The 16399-nt window shown below is 40.7% G+C and overlaps 1 protein-coding gene across 1 annotated transcript; it reads right to left on the bottom strand.

Annotated features, from left to right (window-relative positions):
• Positions 1-11973: 11973 nt before the first annotated feature.
• On the bottom strand, positions 11974-16177 carry LOC120669943 (putative BPI/LBP family protein At1g04970). The gene is made up of 6 exons (XM_039949863.1): positions 15675-16177; positions 14381-14520; positions 13140-13488; positions 12780-13028; positions 12560-12685; positions 11974-12398 (listed from the first exon to the last, which is right to left on the bottom strand). Exons 1-6 carry the CDS (start codon positions 16089-16091, stop codon positions 12201-12203), a joined length of 1479 nt encoding a protein of 492 aa, XP_039805797.1. The 5' UTR covers positions 16092-16177; the 3' UTR covers positions 11974-12200.
• Between the last annotated feature and the right edge of the window lie 222 nt (positions 16178-16399).

Here is a 16399-nt window from a genome sequence, read left to right as displayed (position 1 = left end):
GCTAGGCACTATGAACCCTTCTGATGGGTCCATTTATATCTCCTCCTCGAGTTCTCCATGTAAGAATGCAGCTTTCACATCTAACTGCTCATGCTCAAGATCACGCATATCAACAATACTAAAGAATGTACGAATTGAACTGTGCTTCACAACTGTAGAGAACCCATTATTGTAATCAACACCAGGAATTTGACTGAAGCCTTTTGCTACTAACCTTGCCTTAAATCTTGGAGGCTCACTTGAAGATAAACCCTCATTTCTCTTGAAGATCCATTTGCAACGGACAGTCTTCTTTTGTTTTGGCAAGCGCACAACCTCCTATGTACCATTCTTCTCGAGAGACTGCATCTCTTCCTGCATAACTTAGATCCACTTCTCACAATCCCTTGAATCAATAGTCAGAGTATGTAGCCGGCTCATGAGTGTTCTCCACCTATTCAGCACAATTCAAAGCATAATGAACCATATTACATTCCTCAATATAACAGGCTGGAGGTCCACAACTTCTTTTTGTTCTGGGAAGTGCAATAGGTAGGTCTTCAGGCTGCAAAATAGGAGATGAGTGCTAAACAGTATCATGAACATCATTATCGACAATTTCAGTTTCCTGATCATCCATGAGCTCCACCTGGATGCTGATATGTTGCTGCTCTTTATCATAATTATCTGAAATAACATCTGTGAACGAGTTGTCAATAAACATCACAGATTCATTGAAAACAATGCACCTGCTCATGAAAGTCTTTCCAGTTTTAAGATTCCATAATTCATATTTACTCTCGAACCATAACCAACAAACAAACACTTAATAGCTCTAGACTCTAATTTTCTATTATCAACATGAGCATAAGCAGTGCAGCCAAAAACTCTCAATTGTAAAAAATCAACAGGCATGTCGGATCATACCTCAATGGGAGTTTTCTTGTTGAGTGGAATAGAAGGCGACCTGTTGATCAAGTAGCATGCGGTGTTAGCAGTTTCAGCCCAAAAATTGTTCATACGAGAGTTGGACAGCATGCAACAAGCCTTCGAGATGATGTTTCTGTTCGTGCGCTCCGCCACACCATTCTGCTTCGGGGTGAACGGGATGGTGTGATGTCTGACAATGCCTTCCTTCCTGCAGTATTCATCAAAAGCATCCGAACAAAATTCTCCACCATTATCAATACGAAGCACTTTGACCTTCTTTTCAGTTTGCCTTTCTATCATAACTTCCCACTCTGTAAAAGTAGCAAAGGTACCATCTTTGTTTTTCAGGAAATAAGGCCACACTTTTCTAGAGAATCATGAATAATGTTAAGCATGTAATGAGCATCACCATAAGAAGGCTTACGAGAAGACCCCCATAAATCAGCGTGTACATAATCAAGAGTACCTTTGGTGGTATAAACAGAGGTATTGAGTTTTACCCTTCTGTGCTTATCAAAAATACAGTGCTCGCAGAACTCCATGCTACTCAGAGTACAACCATCTAGTAGGTTTCTCTTTATCAATTCTGCCATACCAAGTTCACTCATATGTCCAAGACGCATATACCATAGTAACAGCGGCAGTGGCAACAGAACCAAGTAAAATACTTCCTCTAAGAACATATAACTTTGCAGAGTTCAGATCACCCACCATATAAGTAAGGGAACCTTTTGATACCTTTAAAACTCCACCTGAACCGGAGTATTTGTATCCTTTCGCATCAAGTGTGCTGAGTGAGATGAGATTCCTAGTCATCCCTAGTATGTGTCTCACATCTTTCAGTGTGCGTGTCATGCCATCATTCATCTTGATCTGAACAGAGCCGATGCCCACGATCTCACCGTACCGTTCCTTTTCTCCGACGACGGGCCTCCGCTTCGCTCCATCCGAAGTCGGCCTTTATACGTGTACAACTGAATTTGGATCACAACTCAACAGAAACAACTCAAAAACACATGTTGGTCATGCTCGCTTCTACTGGTGGCTGCAGCTGCTTCCGAGTGTGGCTGCAAAGATGAGCCGTTCGGCTGCAACAGCTGAACCTGCTTGCTAGCTTGCTGCTACTGTAGCAGGGCTACAAAAGCTATAGCAGCTGCTGGCTGACTGGTTCCACCAAAATGAGCTCTACCGAGCACCCCCTAAGATTTGTTCCTATACTATAGGATCTGTTTGTCTGGCTATGCTTGGTGGCTAGCTCTGATTTGTTGTGAGAGAATAGTACTATTAGTTGGTGTTGATTTGGTGTGAAAGAAAGCATTGCTGGCTGGTTGGCTGACAAGCCAGCCGAACAAAGTCATCTGAGGATATTCATTAAAAAAAAAGCAAACACTTGATTTAGGATACCAAACACAAAATTATTATTAAATATGTGCATCCGTTCATGTAGTAATCCTCCGTACCTAACTGTAACTACCCAATCAACAAAATCCTAGAATGCTACTAAAGAGTATAACCTACAATCTAACAAGAGAATCAATAACAACTCTATATAAAAAGTAACATGGAAGAAAAAAATGGATTAATAAGAACTAGACACATAATTTTGTTACAACCCAAATATTTTAAGTGAAAACATGATTACTGAAACGTGACATGCCTCAGATACGATTAAAGAGAAAAAGTATGGGTGAGATTTTAAAATCTTAGCAAGTAATTTATTTTGATAAGTTATTTAAACCACAAGTTGATTAAAGCCTCAAATTTAACATAGAGTTGCACAATCATCTCCTAAACCATGCATCAATGGAATTAATTATGCTTCTCACAAAAATCAACACACATTTATACTACTGTATCCATAGGATATATAATTTCTCTTCCACTTCATATCTACAAGAGCATATAGAGTTGTCTTCTCTTCCATGAGTGCATATGAATGAATTTTAAATCTACAATACTGTTATAATCTCAGAAGCCATATTATACAACAAACCAGCAGAGAACCACACTACTACAGAAATCCCTTTTTGTCCCGGTTCCCAACCCTATTTAGTCCCATTTGTAGAAACCGAGATTACGAAGCCGGGACTAAAGATCCCAGGCTTTTATCCCAGTTTCTACAACCGAGTTCGGGACTAAAAGGTCCGTGATGGTAAAAAAAACATCGCACTGCCCAAGAATTGAATCCAATACCTATTTCCTCGTACATAGTTTACCACCCCACCTACGCATCACATGTGACTCTATATGAGATCCCTTTCTTTTGAACTAACCCATGGAGGATCCTTTAGTCCGGATTGGTGGTACCAACCTGGACTAAAGATTTGGACCCTTTGTTCCAGTTGGAGCCACCAACCGGGACTAAACATAGACTTTTAGTCCCGGTTGGTGGCTCCAATCGGGACTAAAGAGCTATCACCCCCTAGCCTTTGGATCCGGGACTAATATTCATATTAATCCCAGGTTCAATACTTACTGAGACAAATGTAATGGATCAAAGCCCCTTTCTGTAGTAGTGGCATCACTTATCGTGATAACTACAAATGCAACTTCAACGTACAATAATCAAATTAATATATCAATGCACACGAATACAATTCCATGACTTCTTTTGCATCGCATCCCTCTTTAGGTAATGCACAATGTCTATCAGTACATTCGCATGGATATGATCAAAATCTCCTTCAAAGTGCGTATGAGGTGTAATGAGGACATTCCCAATGGTAGTCCACAAACTATTGTTGAAAAGCATGACTCTCGCTGCACTACACAATCATGTGCTGAACAAGACAACAATGTCAACAAGGGGTCAATGACTCGAATGAGAATGCGGCGATTGCAACATGAGGTGAACTTGCTCCTTACTGATTATGAACATGCCTCTACTAGGAACTATTTACTACATAATATTGGTGCATTACTTGTGCTCAAGTTTGTAGAATATATAGGCATGTATGGATAGGTCACTCAGCAATCAAAGAAAAACAACTTGAAGAAGGCATGTTGCTATTCCAGATTTTGACTTCCAAGTTTCACGGTGAATCTTCCCATGCCAATCTCTTTGTGAAATGGAGGGTAGGGATGCGACACAAGGGGAAGCAAGAACATGTGCTAGGATTTGGCGGAAGGATAAAGAAAGTTGCATCCGAAGGAGAAGAAATGCACGTTGTAGAAATGGGCAAATAGTAAATTGTGCTAACTGTAGCACCATCAACCTTCCCATGAAAAAATATAACTTTTGCATTTCTAATTCCAAACAAGGCACACGTGTTCTCTCATCATCCCTTTGACCAACTGATCAATATCAATGTCATACATTCCAAGTGCTACCATGCATGTCTTGTGATGCTCTTTTTCTCAATTCCTTAGTTAACCATGCATGGAGAATGCGACCCTATGAATGATAACAATAGTAGTGTTTGTACGTGCAAGAACCCTTGTTGAGATTAGAGGGGACAGTGCGACCCCCCGCCCCTTAAAAGAAGAAATTATTTTGAAGGTGAACCTTAATTTCACCAGTTAACAAATGGGCAAAAGCACAAACTACCAATAGCTTGACCTTCCCTAGCTCCTCTGCTGCCATGAGACATATTGGAGGTAAATGTGAGTTTTAGGATCTTTTGTGCATCAGTGGAGGAAAAAAAGTTAAAAGTAAATATTGATTTATATGTATGTGATCAACAAAGTTAAATGTAAATATTGACTTATATGTATGTGATCAGTTACTGAAAGTTTTAGACTCATGCTTTCAAAATTCTTGAGTGGTGGTAGAAAGTTTTAGATCAATATCTTGAAACTTTATGGTTTTTAAAGTTTGTCATAGCTTGAAAGCTGATGATGTTGAAATTTTTTCAACAACTATTAGAAAATATTTCTAAATCCATGTATCATGTTTTGGATATGTGATTCAAAATTCCTGATGCACATGTTTTGCAATGATGATTATAATAGTTCTTAATGTTATGAAGAAAGTTTTGGATATTGTGATTTGATCATTTGGAAAAATTAATGATAACCCTTTTTTAATAATAGCTATAAAGCCTTTAAAATCTATGCACAAAATTTTGGTTTTTTGATTAGTGATTTAAATGCAAAAGGTATATATCTGTTATGAACCTTGTACGGAATATTTCCAACAAAAGATCCTACAAAACATAGAAAAAAATAAGAGCACTCTGGAGCGCATTAGGTGGAGGCCATATATGTTACGGCAAATTTCTTGTGTAGCTATGAAAGAAGTAGCAGTTCCTTCTTTGACCTTGAAAAGTTCCAACTCCCTTCTTTGACCCTATTTTTATCTTCTATCCCTTCTTTGGCCCTATCGTCAAGTCTGCCAGTTAACTCGTATGAACCGTAACTTGTGGTTTTTCACCCCACTTTTCTTGACTAAAACGACCACCATATCGATCACCTCCAAAATTTATATAACTTTTTACAGTGATACAACTGATGGAAATGAATCCATTGTACAAAAAAAACATACGTAGCATTTACGATGTCAAAATTAAAATCCACCAAGTTAGGCTACTTTTTAAGAACATATGATTTTTTATGGCACAAAACTACTACTCAAAAATTAATAAAAATGCCTAATATTTTTAAGTTGAGAAGTGTTAATTTATAAAATTACTTTGTATCATATGTTACTTAGAGAATTTTGAATTTCTGTTAAAAATTATTTTTTGAAAGAAAGTTTAAATTTATTTTTGTAAAAGAACTTCAAAATTATCTAAGTAACATATAGTACAAAATAGTTTATAAATTTGTACATCTTATCTTAGAAATATTAGGTAATTCTACTAATTTTTGGATAATAGTTTGTGCCATAAAAAATCAGATGATCTTAAAAAATAGTCTAATTTGCTGATTTTTAATTTTAAGGTCATAAATACTGCATATGTCTTTTTTTGCAAAATGAATTTATCTCCATCAGTTGTATCACTGTAAAAAGTTATATAAATTTTGGAGATGATTTGGAGGACGTTTTAGTTAAGAAAAGAGGGGTGAAAACGCAGATGTTACTGTTCATATAAGTTAACTTACTGACTTAATGGTAGGGCCAAAGAAGGGATAGAAGATAAAACTGGAACCAAAGAAACCAAAGAAAGGTGTTCAAACTTTTCAGAGCCAAAGAAGGGACCCCTATTTCTTTTAGAGCCACACAAGGAATTTACCTTGTATGTCAGGTGGTTATGGCCCTGTCAGTACACATGCTCATGCCAATTACGTTGGAATTCTTCGTTTGCTACTGTCACTTGTAAGACAGTGCAAAGCATAAGATAGTGCAAAGCATAGAGTGGATCCTTTTGACTATGTGGTGTACTACAATGGCTGGCTTAAGATAGTGCAAAGCATAAGATAGTGCAAAGCATAGAGTGGATCCTGTAGGGATGAGGATGTATTGATGTTTCGTAGGAAACTTATATGAAGTAGATGATAATTAAGAAAATGTAAGATGGATCCAAAAAGGTGCATAGCTTGTCTGCAAGTCTCAAAAGAAAGAGTAAAATGCACTGGGGGTCTTTAAACTAGTGAGGGTGTGTTAAATAGGTCCACAAACTCCGAAAGTGCAGATTAAGCCCCCTAATCTATTTAAGTGTGGCACTAGAGATCCGAAACGCCTCTGACCGGGTCTGACCGCCTACGTGGACCGCCACGTCAGGTCCTACTTGGACTTGGCGGGAGTTTTGGCGCCCAATCGAGTGTACGGTATTAGTGTGCACCCCCTGGACGAATATTAAATGCATCTTCACCCCTAATGCAAAAAAAAACAAAAAACCCCTTCTCTGTTTCCCCTCTCCTCCCTATCCTCTTCCCTATCCTCTCCTCCCCGTGCTAGGTGCTGCCGCCCTCAACCCTCTCCAGATCCACGCCACGGCTTCACAATCGAGTGCGTCGACACCCGATTCACGGCTATCGGATGAGCTCCCACTCATCACTTGCACAAAGTGCGGTCGTAAGAAGGTGCTGCGGCCGAAATCAAGGCAGGAATGGAGCTTTGGGCAAGTGTTCTACTGTTTCCCGCTGCACAAGGTGAGTTAGGGTTTGAGATGAGGTGTTGTTTTCAGATAAGGTATGACCTCCTCTCTTCCTGTTTTGTGCTCTGTTGTAGCGTGGATGGAACCGGCTGTCCATTTTGGTTTTGGGAAGAAGATTATGTGGAGCACTTGAAGAAGATTGGGATTCTGAATGGTGGAGAATGGAGTCGGAAGGGCAATATCAAGGATGATGAGAAGATGCTACTTGGAAATGGTGGAACATCAAGAAAGGAAGAAGACAATAGTGTAGAAGTAGTTAGGCTATTGAGGTCAATATGTATGCTATGTTTTTGCATTCTGGTAGTGCAAGTTGTCATGTTGTTTGTTCAATTGCTAAAGAGGTGAACTGAGAATCAAATGTATGCTACTGAACAGCTTAGTGTTTTTGCCAAGTATGAAATGGGAAGATATGATATGGAGTTCAGTTTATGTTTGTCACTTTTCACTTGGTGAACATGGTCAGATAACAGATACAATAAAAGGAGGACAAATGAGCAAACAAATGAGGAGAGAAAATGAGCACAAATAACTTGAGAACCATTCATGATTGTGCTTTGATAGTACCATCCACAGAACCAGCACAAAATAATTAGGTTTCTCATACAGTCTAGAGAACCATCCACAGAACCAGCACAAAATAATTACACACAGTCTAGAGAACCATCCATCCACAGAAACAGAACAAGTTTTGTTGGGCTGAATCAATCGTCCACACTACCACAAAAGAAATTACAAAAGAACCATCCATCCACAGAAGCAGAACATGCTTTATCACTTGTTAATTTCACTTGATAGCTGCCTTCTTAGAGATCTTATTTTTCTTGGCTTGATTCTGCTTGTCTCCATCACGTGCTCCTTGTTTTGTGGTCTTCTTCTTCTTTGTTGTAGCCTGCTTTCTAGCTTTAGTGGCAGTTGTCATTGGTACTCCAGGTCTCTCAGTGGGTCCGTTTGACACAACAAACTCAGCATCTGGCAGAGGTCCCAGGTTCTGAACAAGTCGGCTAGGAATGGATCCCTAACAAGTAATCAAAGTTAGTATAGTGTATACTGGAATGGAACATGAGCTATGAATTTAGGTTGAAATTACCTCCTGTGTCATCTGGCTCAGCATTGTTGTACTCATTTGTGATAAAAACTGAGAGCTTCTTGTGGTACAGATGCATCATTGTAGAAGTCATTGAAGCTTGGGCCTCAAAACTGGGTTGGGCTGCATCATCGAGCTGGAGTGAATGCTTTCTTTTGGGTTGCTGCTTGGGCCTCAAACCTAGCTTCTTTAACTCACATGTAGCCTGGTTGTGCTGGTCTGACTGACAATACCTACAATGCATGACCACACCATTCTTTGTCATTTTAGGCCCATTTTTGCCCTGAACTTCATAGGGTTGCTTCCTCCTATCTTTTTGGGCCTACCTACCTTCTTCTCATATACAGGGGGGGTCCTACTTGTGGCCCATTCACATGCTCCCATTCCCTTTGATCTCTGCATGGCCAGATGTTAAACTCATATGCTTAGTTGAAACTGTCTACAGAATAGCATGCAGGCACAACTGATTCAGCAGGAATCATCTCATGTCTTAAGAAAGCTATAGCATGATTACAAGGGATCCCTGTCAAGTCCCACCTACAGTCACAATGTTTGGTGGCCAACTCAACAATGTACTGATTATCTCTCTCATTCACTTGGAAAACACCATGGCCTGCAGGCAAAGCATAACACAAGTTGGCCCATTCAGATCTCCTTAGAATCTTGTTTCTAATCTTTGGGCACAATGGGCCTTGGAACTTGTCCTTCATCTCATTCTGCTTGTTCACAATTCTGGTCATGAGGTGACACTTGATCTTCTCAAACTTGCTCATTATTGGTAGCTCCCTTGCTTCTAGGATATATTTGTTGAACACCTCACAAGTGTTCTTTAGTAAGAGATCACACTTAGGGTACTCTGAGAAAAAAGCTTCTACCCATGTGTTTGGAGGCATTTTCTCTAATCAATCATATGCATCTTTATTCAGTGTCTTCATGTGCTCCATGCTGTTGTTGCATTCCATGACAGTAGTAGATCTTGCACAAATCCAGAGCTGATTCTTCACCAATTCTTCAATATCTCACATTTGAAATGCTGCTGAAAATTGGAGTACAAATGTCTCACATAGAACCTGTGTTCTGCATCTGGAAACACTTATTCCATTGCTGGGATTAGACCCTGTAAACATGATACAAATTAGTACAGCTTGAAATTAAGCATGGCATAGTAAATTCCAGCACAAATATTGACATACTTACTTTTTGTTTATCAGTCATTATGGTCCATGGATAAGTGTTCTGAATTCCAGGATCATCCTTTAGTGTGTTCAGAAACCATTTGCATGATTCCTTGCACTCTACCTCAACCACTACCATTGCAATAGGATATATGCAGTCATTAGGATCTATCCTTACAACAGTCAATAAAATGCCTCCAGTCTTGGTCTTAATGTGGCACCCATCTAAGCAAATGAATGGCCTACAAGCACTCAAGAAGGCCTCTCTTGCAAGCATCCAATGAAAAGTAGCAAGTGCTGAACACATTGTCAACTACTTTCAAATAGAATGATGTGCCAGGGTTGCTTCTTCTCAACTCCTGACTATAACCCCACAAATGGTTGTACTGTTCTTCCTCATCTCCATGAACCTTTTTCAATGCAATCCTCTTGGCTCTTGCCAACTTGCTCCTAGAAGGGGTCAGGTTCCATTCCCTCTGCACTACCTTAGCAAAGTTGGACAAACTCAACTTGTCATCACTCCTGAAGACCTCAATGTACTTCTCTGCTAGCCACTTAGAAGTGCACCTCTTTAGAACCCACTCTTTCTGACAGTTGTGCTCACCCTGGTATGTTTTCACCATGAAGTCTTTAGCCCTACTATCATGTGAAGCATACAATTTCCATGGGCATCCTTCAGCACAGTGGGCCCCAATTCTTGTTTTGTCATTCCTTGGCATCTTAATCTGAACCCTGTTCTTCAAACTGTACTCAATAATTGCCTTTCTCAGGACCTCAACTGAAGGAAAAACCATTCCAACTTTAAACACTGGATTGCTTAAATCCTCTGGCATGAATGACCTGAACCTCATTCTCACTTCTTCTTCACCATCAGAATCTGGAAGATCCAAGCACTCCTCATCTGGGGACAAATCATCACATTCTGCACTTCTCATTTTTTGACTACCAAGCTTTTGCCTTTTAGCTGTACCTTCATGTACCACTTCTTCATCCACATTGTCAGCAAGTCGTCATCCCCATCCTCCATGTCATACTCACTATCCACAAAGTCTGAATCTTCTGAATCATCAAATGTGACATCATTCATACTCTCCATGTCTGGATCATTCACTCTACTGGTGCTATGAAAATCTCTGTAAAACGCAGGCAGCGTCTCATTAACTTTCTTTGGCACATATTGCATTTTCTGTGGACTTAGAACCTTGGGCAACTCTGAAACTGTGTTCACTGTAATATCATCGAAGTCTAGGCCTGCAGTGTTGTCATCATGTTCAAAGTACACCACCAAGTTCTTCACTCTATCAACAACTGACACCATCACAAGCGTGTCTGAATCACTGCTAATGACCCTAAGTCCATCTGCAAGTTCCTTCCCAGGTAACAACTAGTAAATCCTCAGCCTTTCAGTCTTGTCATACCCATGTTCCTCGACAAAATCATCAAACCACAATGGAGACCATGTGTTGGCATCACAGAAATCATACCAAGAAACCTTGCCATCCATATAACTCCTTAGCTGCCCACTTCCAACAAAAAAAAAACCCTCCATGGTGAACCTCTATCGTGAACTCGTCAGAACCAGCACCTATAATACAAGGTATGCCGCAAGAATAAAAAATCAGAACCCTCACATTCCACCCTAAATCCAAAACTGATACTTTAACCCTAACAATCCATAAAAAATCCACAAAATACTGTAAGGTAGAATGACATAAAAGATCCCGGCTTCCCCATTTAATTTATCCTAGATAAGCCCGAATCGGGGTGTAGTAGCCGAATTTTGAAATCACTAAAGGCCTTTTTATCTTTGGATGAAAGGAACCGTATACCTTTTTTCTTAGCCATCTTCATTACTTCCCTATAATCGATCGAAATAATGGGGCTTCTTTTGTGGTGATAAATTTGCTTGGCGAATCGCGCCCCTGACCGTTCTCGCGAAGTCTTTGCATCTTTCCATACAAAACAAGGTCTAATCATACCTATCCATCAGCGAAACTAAGCAATCTCAAACATTGGGGCTAGAATCGACTCACTGTACTCAGGCGCAGGCTCCACTTTTCCGCGCAATCTAGGAGGCATCCCGAGCCTTCCGCCGCCGCGACTGGGCCAGCTCTGCTCCCTTTCGATCTCCGAGGTGAACTTCAGCAGTCGCCTCTCTCCAACCCCCGATGATCGCCGGAGCCGTAATCGCCGCCCTTCCACCTCGTCAACGGCGGAAGACGAACGGGTGGGGTGGACGAATGGTAATTGAAACATCGGGGGAGGGCTCATTTGCATATATGCCCCGCTCCGTCAATTGTTGTGTCCACGTAGGACCTGACGTGGCGGTCCACTTAGGCGGTCAGAGACGTTTTGGACCTCTAGTGACACACTTAAATAGATTAGGGGGGGCTTAATCTGCACTTTCGGAGTTCGTGGACCTACTTGACACATCCTCACTAGTTTAAGGACTCCCAGTGCATTTTACTCCAAAAGAAATTTATTTATAACTTGAGTTCAAGCCTCATATTTCATTTCCTTTTAGATATGGAGAAACTTTCCTTTCTGGTGGATTTTTAAGGCAATCATTTTTTTTCCTTCAAATTTAAGGTAGGGAGTGTATGCGTAAAGGTGAGTGTGTATCCAAGTCAGCAATTCCTCCCCCCCCTCCAAGGTTTCTTTATTCCTGGTTTCAAAGTTTTTTTTTTCTGATAATATGGTTTCAAAGAATTAATATACAGTTGCTCATCTAAACTCTCCTCCATTTCAAAGCCATAAAGACTTCGAGTTTTGGGTAATTCTGAGAAGGATCAGATTATGAACGATAATCTGCAGTGTTTCTGAGTTCATATGTACACCATTCATGAATTAGTACAAATGAATGTTAATAATTTGGATAAAGAGATCATATGTACAATAATGTACACATATGTGCAAGTGTTGTACTTCCAACTCTGAAATGCCCGAGGCTTGCTTTGCAGCCCAGACAGAAGAAGGTGCACGCACTTCCCCGTATCACAAAAGTGCTAAACTCGCCAAGCCGCTTGCATTGGTGAAGATGACATTGGAACAAAGCGTCAACTGCTCAGCAGAAGTTAGAATATAGATGTCTTGAAGTGTGAAACCGTGGACCACGGGCAGGACAAATCCATTCCCCAGCCGTGAGTTCAAATAGGGCATGCACACCGTATTCAAGAAAACACGAATCACTCCCTGCAAAAGTATCACTTTATTATGATCCAATTCACAACTAAAAATAATTAGAACAAATCATTCTTTGATACCAACGTTTTGCAGATGCCTAGAATAACCATAACGCTAAAAAGAACAAAATCAGCAAGAGCAAAGTGCACAAAGTTGCTGAGATTGGCTACCTGGATCAAAGACATATAGATGTTACCAATTTTACTCCACTTCAACGCAAGGGAGAAATCATCTAATCCAACTCTACCATAAACTTTATTTCCTGATGTCTCCACGATGCCTGAAGCACTTACAACCTGCAAGGAATTATATGATGTAATTCCATTGGAAGGTACGAAACTATATGATTAGGAAGTAAGGAAAATGATTTTAGCATTTGATGGCTCTTACCACTGAGATGCATGCAGCTGGAACTGTCTCCTTGCCATCTACAACATCAATTATCAAGTCTGCGTTAATGGTAGCACCAATTTTTTCAGATGTAATCTTTATCACTGGGGATGAGGCCATCGAAATATTTAGCAGCATATCATCATTTGGGTAATTCCAGTATAAGCGAGGAATGATAAATTTCCAACTAGCTGTGTTCAGCAGAGATTGGTCAGGGACTTTGTCAACAACCCAATGCATTGAACCTGCCTGAAGCCAAAAACATGTTCATGTAAAAGCCAGGCAGCAAATAATTGTAGAGTGCAAAGAAAGACATTCTACAAGAAACATGGTATCCTATATATACAACGTTGCTCTTACCTTAAAATAAACATCTAATGCCGAATTAAATACATCTTCATCAAGTGAAAGCAAAAGCATTTTGGATGCACCACCACAAGATAAAGAAAGGTGTGGATGCTTCTGCAGATTATTGGTTGTCTTAGCAACTGCTGAAGTAATCAACCCATTGATATCAAACTCAATCGAAGAATTGCCATAGTGCGGATCATTAACGAAAGTCATGTTCAAGGCAGCAACGTCATCCAGACTAACAGTTCTAGGAAGACCTTGCAGAAATGAGTCCAGTTTCCCAGCCCCTTCAATAATATTTTCAGGTATTGCCTTCTCAACTGCAGCTTTAATATGATCTTCAAAAGCATTTATAAACCTTCAGACAAGTAGAGAATGAAACTTAGTCAGTCTGAACTTTTGCTTCTTGATGCATCAATTATCTAAAATCCAAAGAACTCTAGCAAAATATATATGTTTTACATGAATATATACAAGCGTGCGAAGACATCATAGTTCACAATACAAGTAACTCGTCCTGCGGGGGGAAGAAACCCCCAAGCTTTGGATAAGAGAAGACCTCTCACGCAGGCTGAGAAAACCCCCGAACCCCTGCCCCACCCTTACACGGGGGTGTGCCGTTACCCGTGTGAGTGCGGCCGGGACCTTCCTTTCATGCTTTGGCGTGGCTGCAGGCGAGGGGATTTTTTTTAACCCCAGCCTGAAATTCGCTCCCACCGGGAGTCGAACCCAAGACCTAAGGAGTGCTATTGAGGCCACCTAACCAATCCGGCTAGGCACCCGTTCGCACAAGTAACATACTTATATCATCTATTTGCACATAACTTTTAATTGTCAGCATCAAAGGAAAGGGCTCGAAACTAAACCTAACCCTCAGTAGAAGAAATTATCTTTACTTGATATATTATCCTTGGTTTGATTAATATACCGCTCCTTAATTTACAGTATATTGAAATCAAAGCAAATGCACAAGAAAAACAGCATAATTTTTTGCCCAGGAGCTCGAGACATGACATATATACCATTTTCTTTGTAGACATGACAAGAGGTGCATCAAATATGGGGTGATCAAGATCTGAATTGAATGTTTGTAAAACCACCAAAACAGCTAAGTATTGCAGCAAAACTTAAGTATAATATTCTCCACCAAACGAGAGATCACCTTCAGAACACTAAAGTTCTGAAATATCAAATGTGATGCTAATATGATTTCATCTCAACATATTATAAAAATTAGCAGTGCAACATACCCTTGATAAAACCAAGATGCACCACCATCCAGGGATATCACTAGGTCCTTCACATAGCAACCACAATGCAAAACAGACAGAGCCAAGCTCCCATTGCTGTTCTTTATTACCATTGTTATCCCAACTTCCATTCCTTGAACCTTAGAAGTATAGAAGGATAATTTCTTCCTTTCAGTAAGTGGAACAAAAAACATCAAACCCAAAGGTAGAACAAAGCATCCTAAAATCCTCAATTAAGAAGATTATCCATCAGGAGTTTATTTTAACAGCATATGAATGCTTGAACACTAAAGAATTAGATTTCTTTTCTCTATGGAGGATTAAACTGTCAAACAAGTGCCAATTTTCCCCCTCAAATATGGAGGAGAGCTGCCTCATCTCATTAAATAGGAAAGAGTAATAAAAACAACACCCAACCTACAAACTAAACAACAGATACGCCAGAGAGAACATGACCTGACCAAGCACTAAGCTGCACTTAGCTAGAAGAAATGCCATTTAAAGGGAAAATAAAGACTGGAATGACCATAAATAGACCAGAACCAAATGAGTAATTATGGGTTTTCAGTTAGTACCAACCACGCCATCAAAGCAGCCAAACTTAGTAACCAGCCAAATAATGATCTAGAAACAATGACTTCGAAGATTGTTTCACCCCATGGGTTCATGATTAGTTAAATACTTTTTTAGATATTCGATACAAGAAATGTTTGAGCAGACAAGCATATCTGGAATAGGTCGGTGATCAATATCTTAAATAAATAAAAACTTTGATGATTTGCAGCATGATCCACCATTCGGACTTGAATATGACATATCATTCACCATTTGTGTTACTGCCTAATCGAAATACTATTCTTGTCAGAAATACGGGGAACTATATCAACTTAAAATATAGATACTAAACAAGGTCCATGGAAGAAAGGCAAGCACCCTGATTTAATAGAAGCATGGAACCAGGCGACGCCATTCCTATCGAATGTACATAACTTTAACTGACAAAAAGTTTTGCATATTTCCCCATTCAGGCATTGACCTATAGAAAGAAGACAACTGCCCTCCTACTAAAGCCCAAAATTCTGTCAGTATGCAGTCTTGAGCCGTTCAAAAAACCATGGCTAGAATTTGTTGAAAAGGAAACTTCATCAGGAGATATGTTTCGCTAAAATTACTCAGCGAACTCAGCTCTCTACGAGTATACGACTACACAAGACCAAACCTAGAACAATGCACACGAACATCTTACATCTAGCACAATCAGCAATAACCAAGGTACCATAACCTCCTAAATTACCAGGATCGAGGCGGTGCCTCTGTCGGAGATCTCTATCGGCAACAACCACGAGTCGTAGCAATAGCTCCAGTGCATACTGATGTTGGCAGTGATGCCGGAGGCGACGATGACGAGGCCCGAGTCTCCGGGGTAGACGGTGGAGTTGTCCCCGACGTCGAGGTGGAAGAGCGTGATGTTGGAGGCGGCGACGCGGACGCCGCCGAGGAAGGGCACGCGCACGGCCTTCTCCACGCCGGGGAGGCGCAGCGGGGTCAGCGACCGCACCGCCTCCCCGATCAGCACATCCTTGGCGAAGGCCAGGCCCTTCTCCGCGACAACCGCGGAGACGTGCGCCCCTTTGGTGCCGCCCGCGGACACCCCGGCGGCGGCGAAGAGGAAGAGGAGGAGAAGGAGGGGAAGGGGATGGAGTTGAGCCATTGGTGGGCGGGGGCGGACGGCGGAAGGAAGCAAAGCTAAAGGAAGGCTGGTAGTACTGATTGAGCCGAGACGACGACTTTCTGTATTTTCCAGACGTATTATGACACGCACGTAATTTAAAGGGAAAAGTCTTATTTTGAACCAGAACTATCACATCACGATCATCCGATTTTCAACCATAAACTCCAAAATCAGACATTCTGCACCCTCCAACTATAATAACCGTGCAAAATAACCCCTAGTTTTCAGGCACGTCACTTGTCCACGTGGAGCCAATGGCCACGTCAGCTACCCTCTCCTATCTCTTT

This window comes from Panicum virgatum, chromosome 4N (genome assembly GCF_016808335.1).
Source record: "Panicum virgatum strain AP13 chromosome 4N, P.virgatum_v5, whole genome shotgun sequence".
Classification (NCBI taxonomy): Eukaryota; Viridiplantae; Streptophyta; class Magnoliopsida; order Poales; family Poaceae; genus Panicum; species Panicum virgatum.
This window is presented reverse-complemented; position numbering and strand designations above follow the sequence as displayed.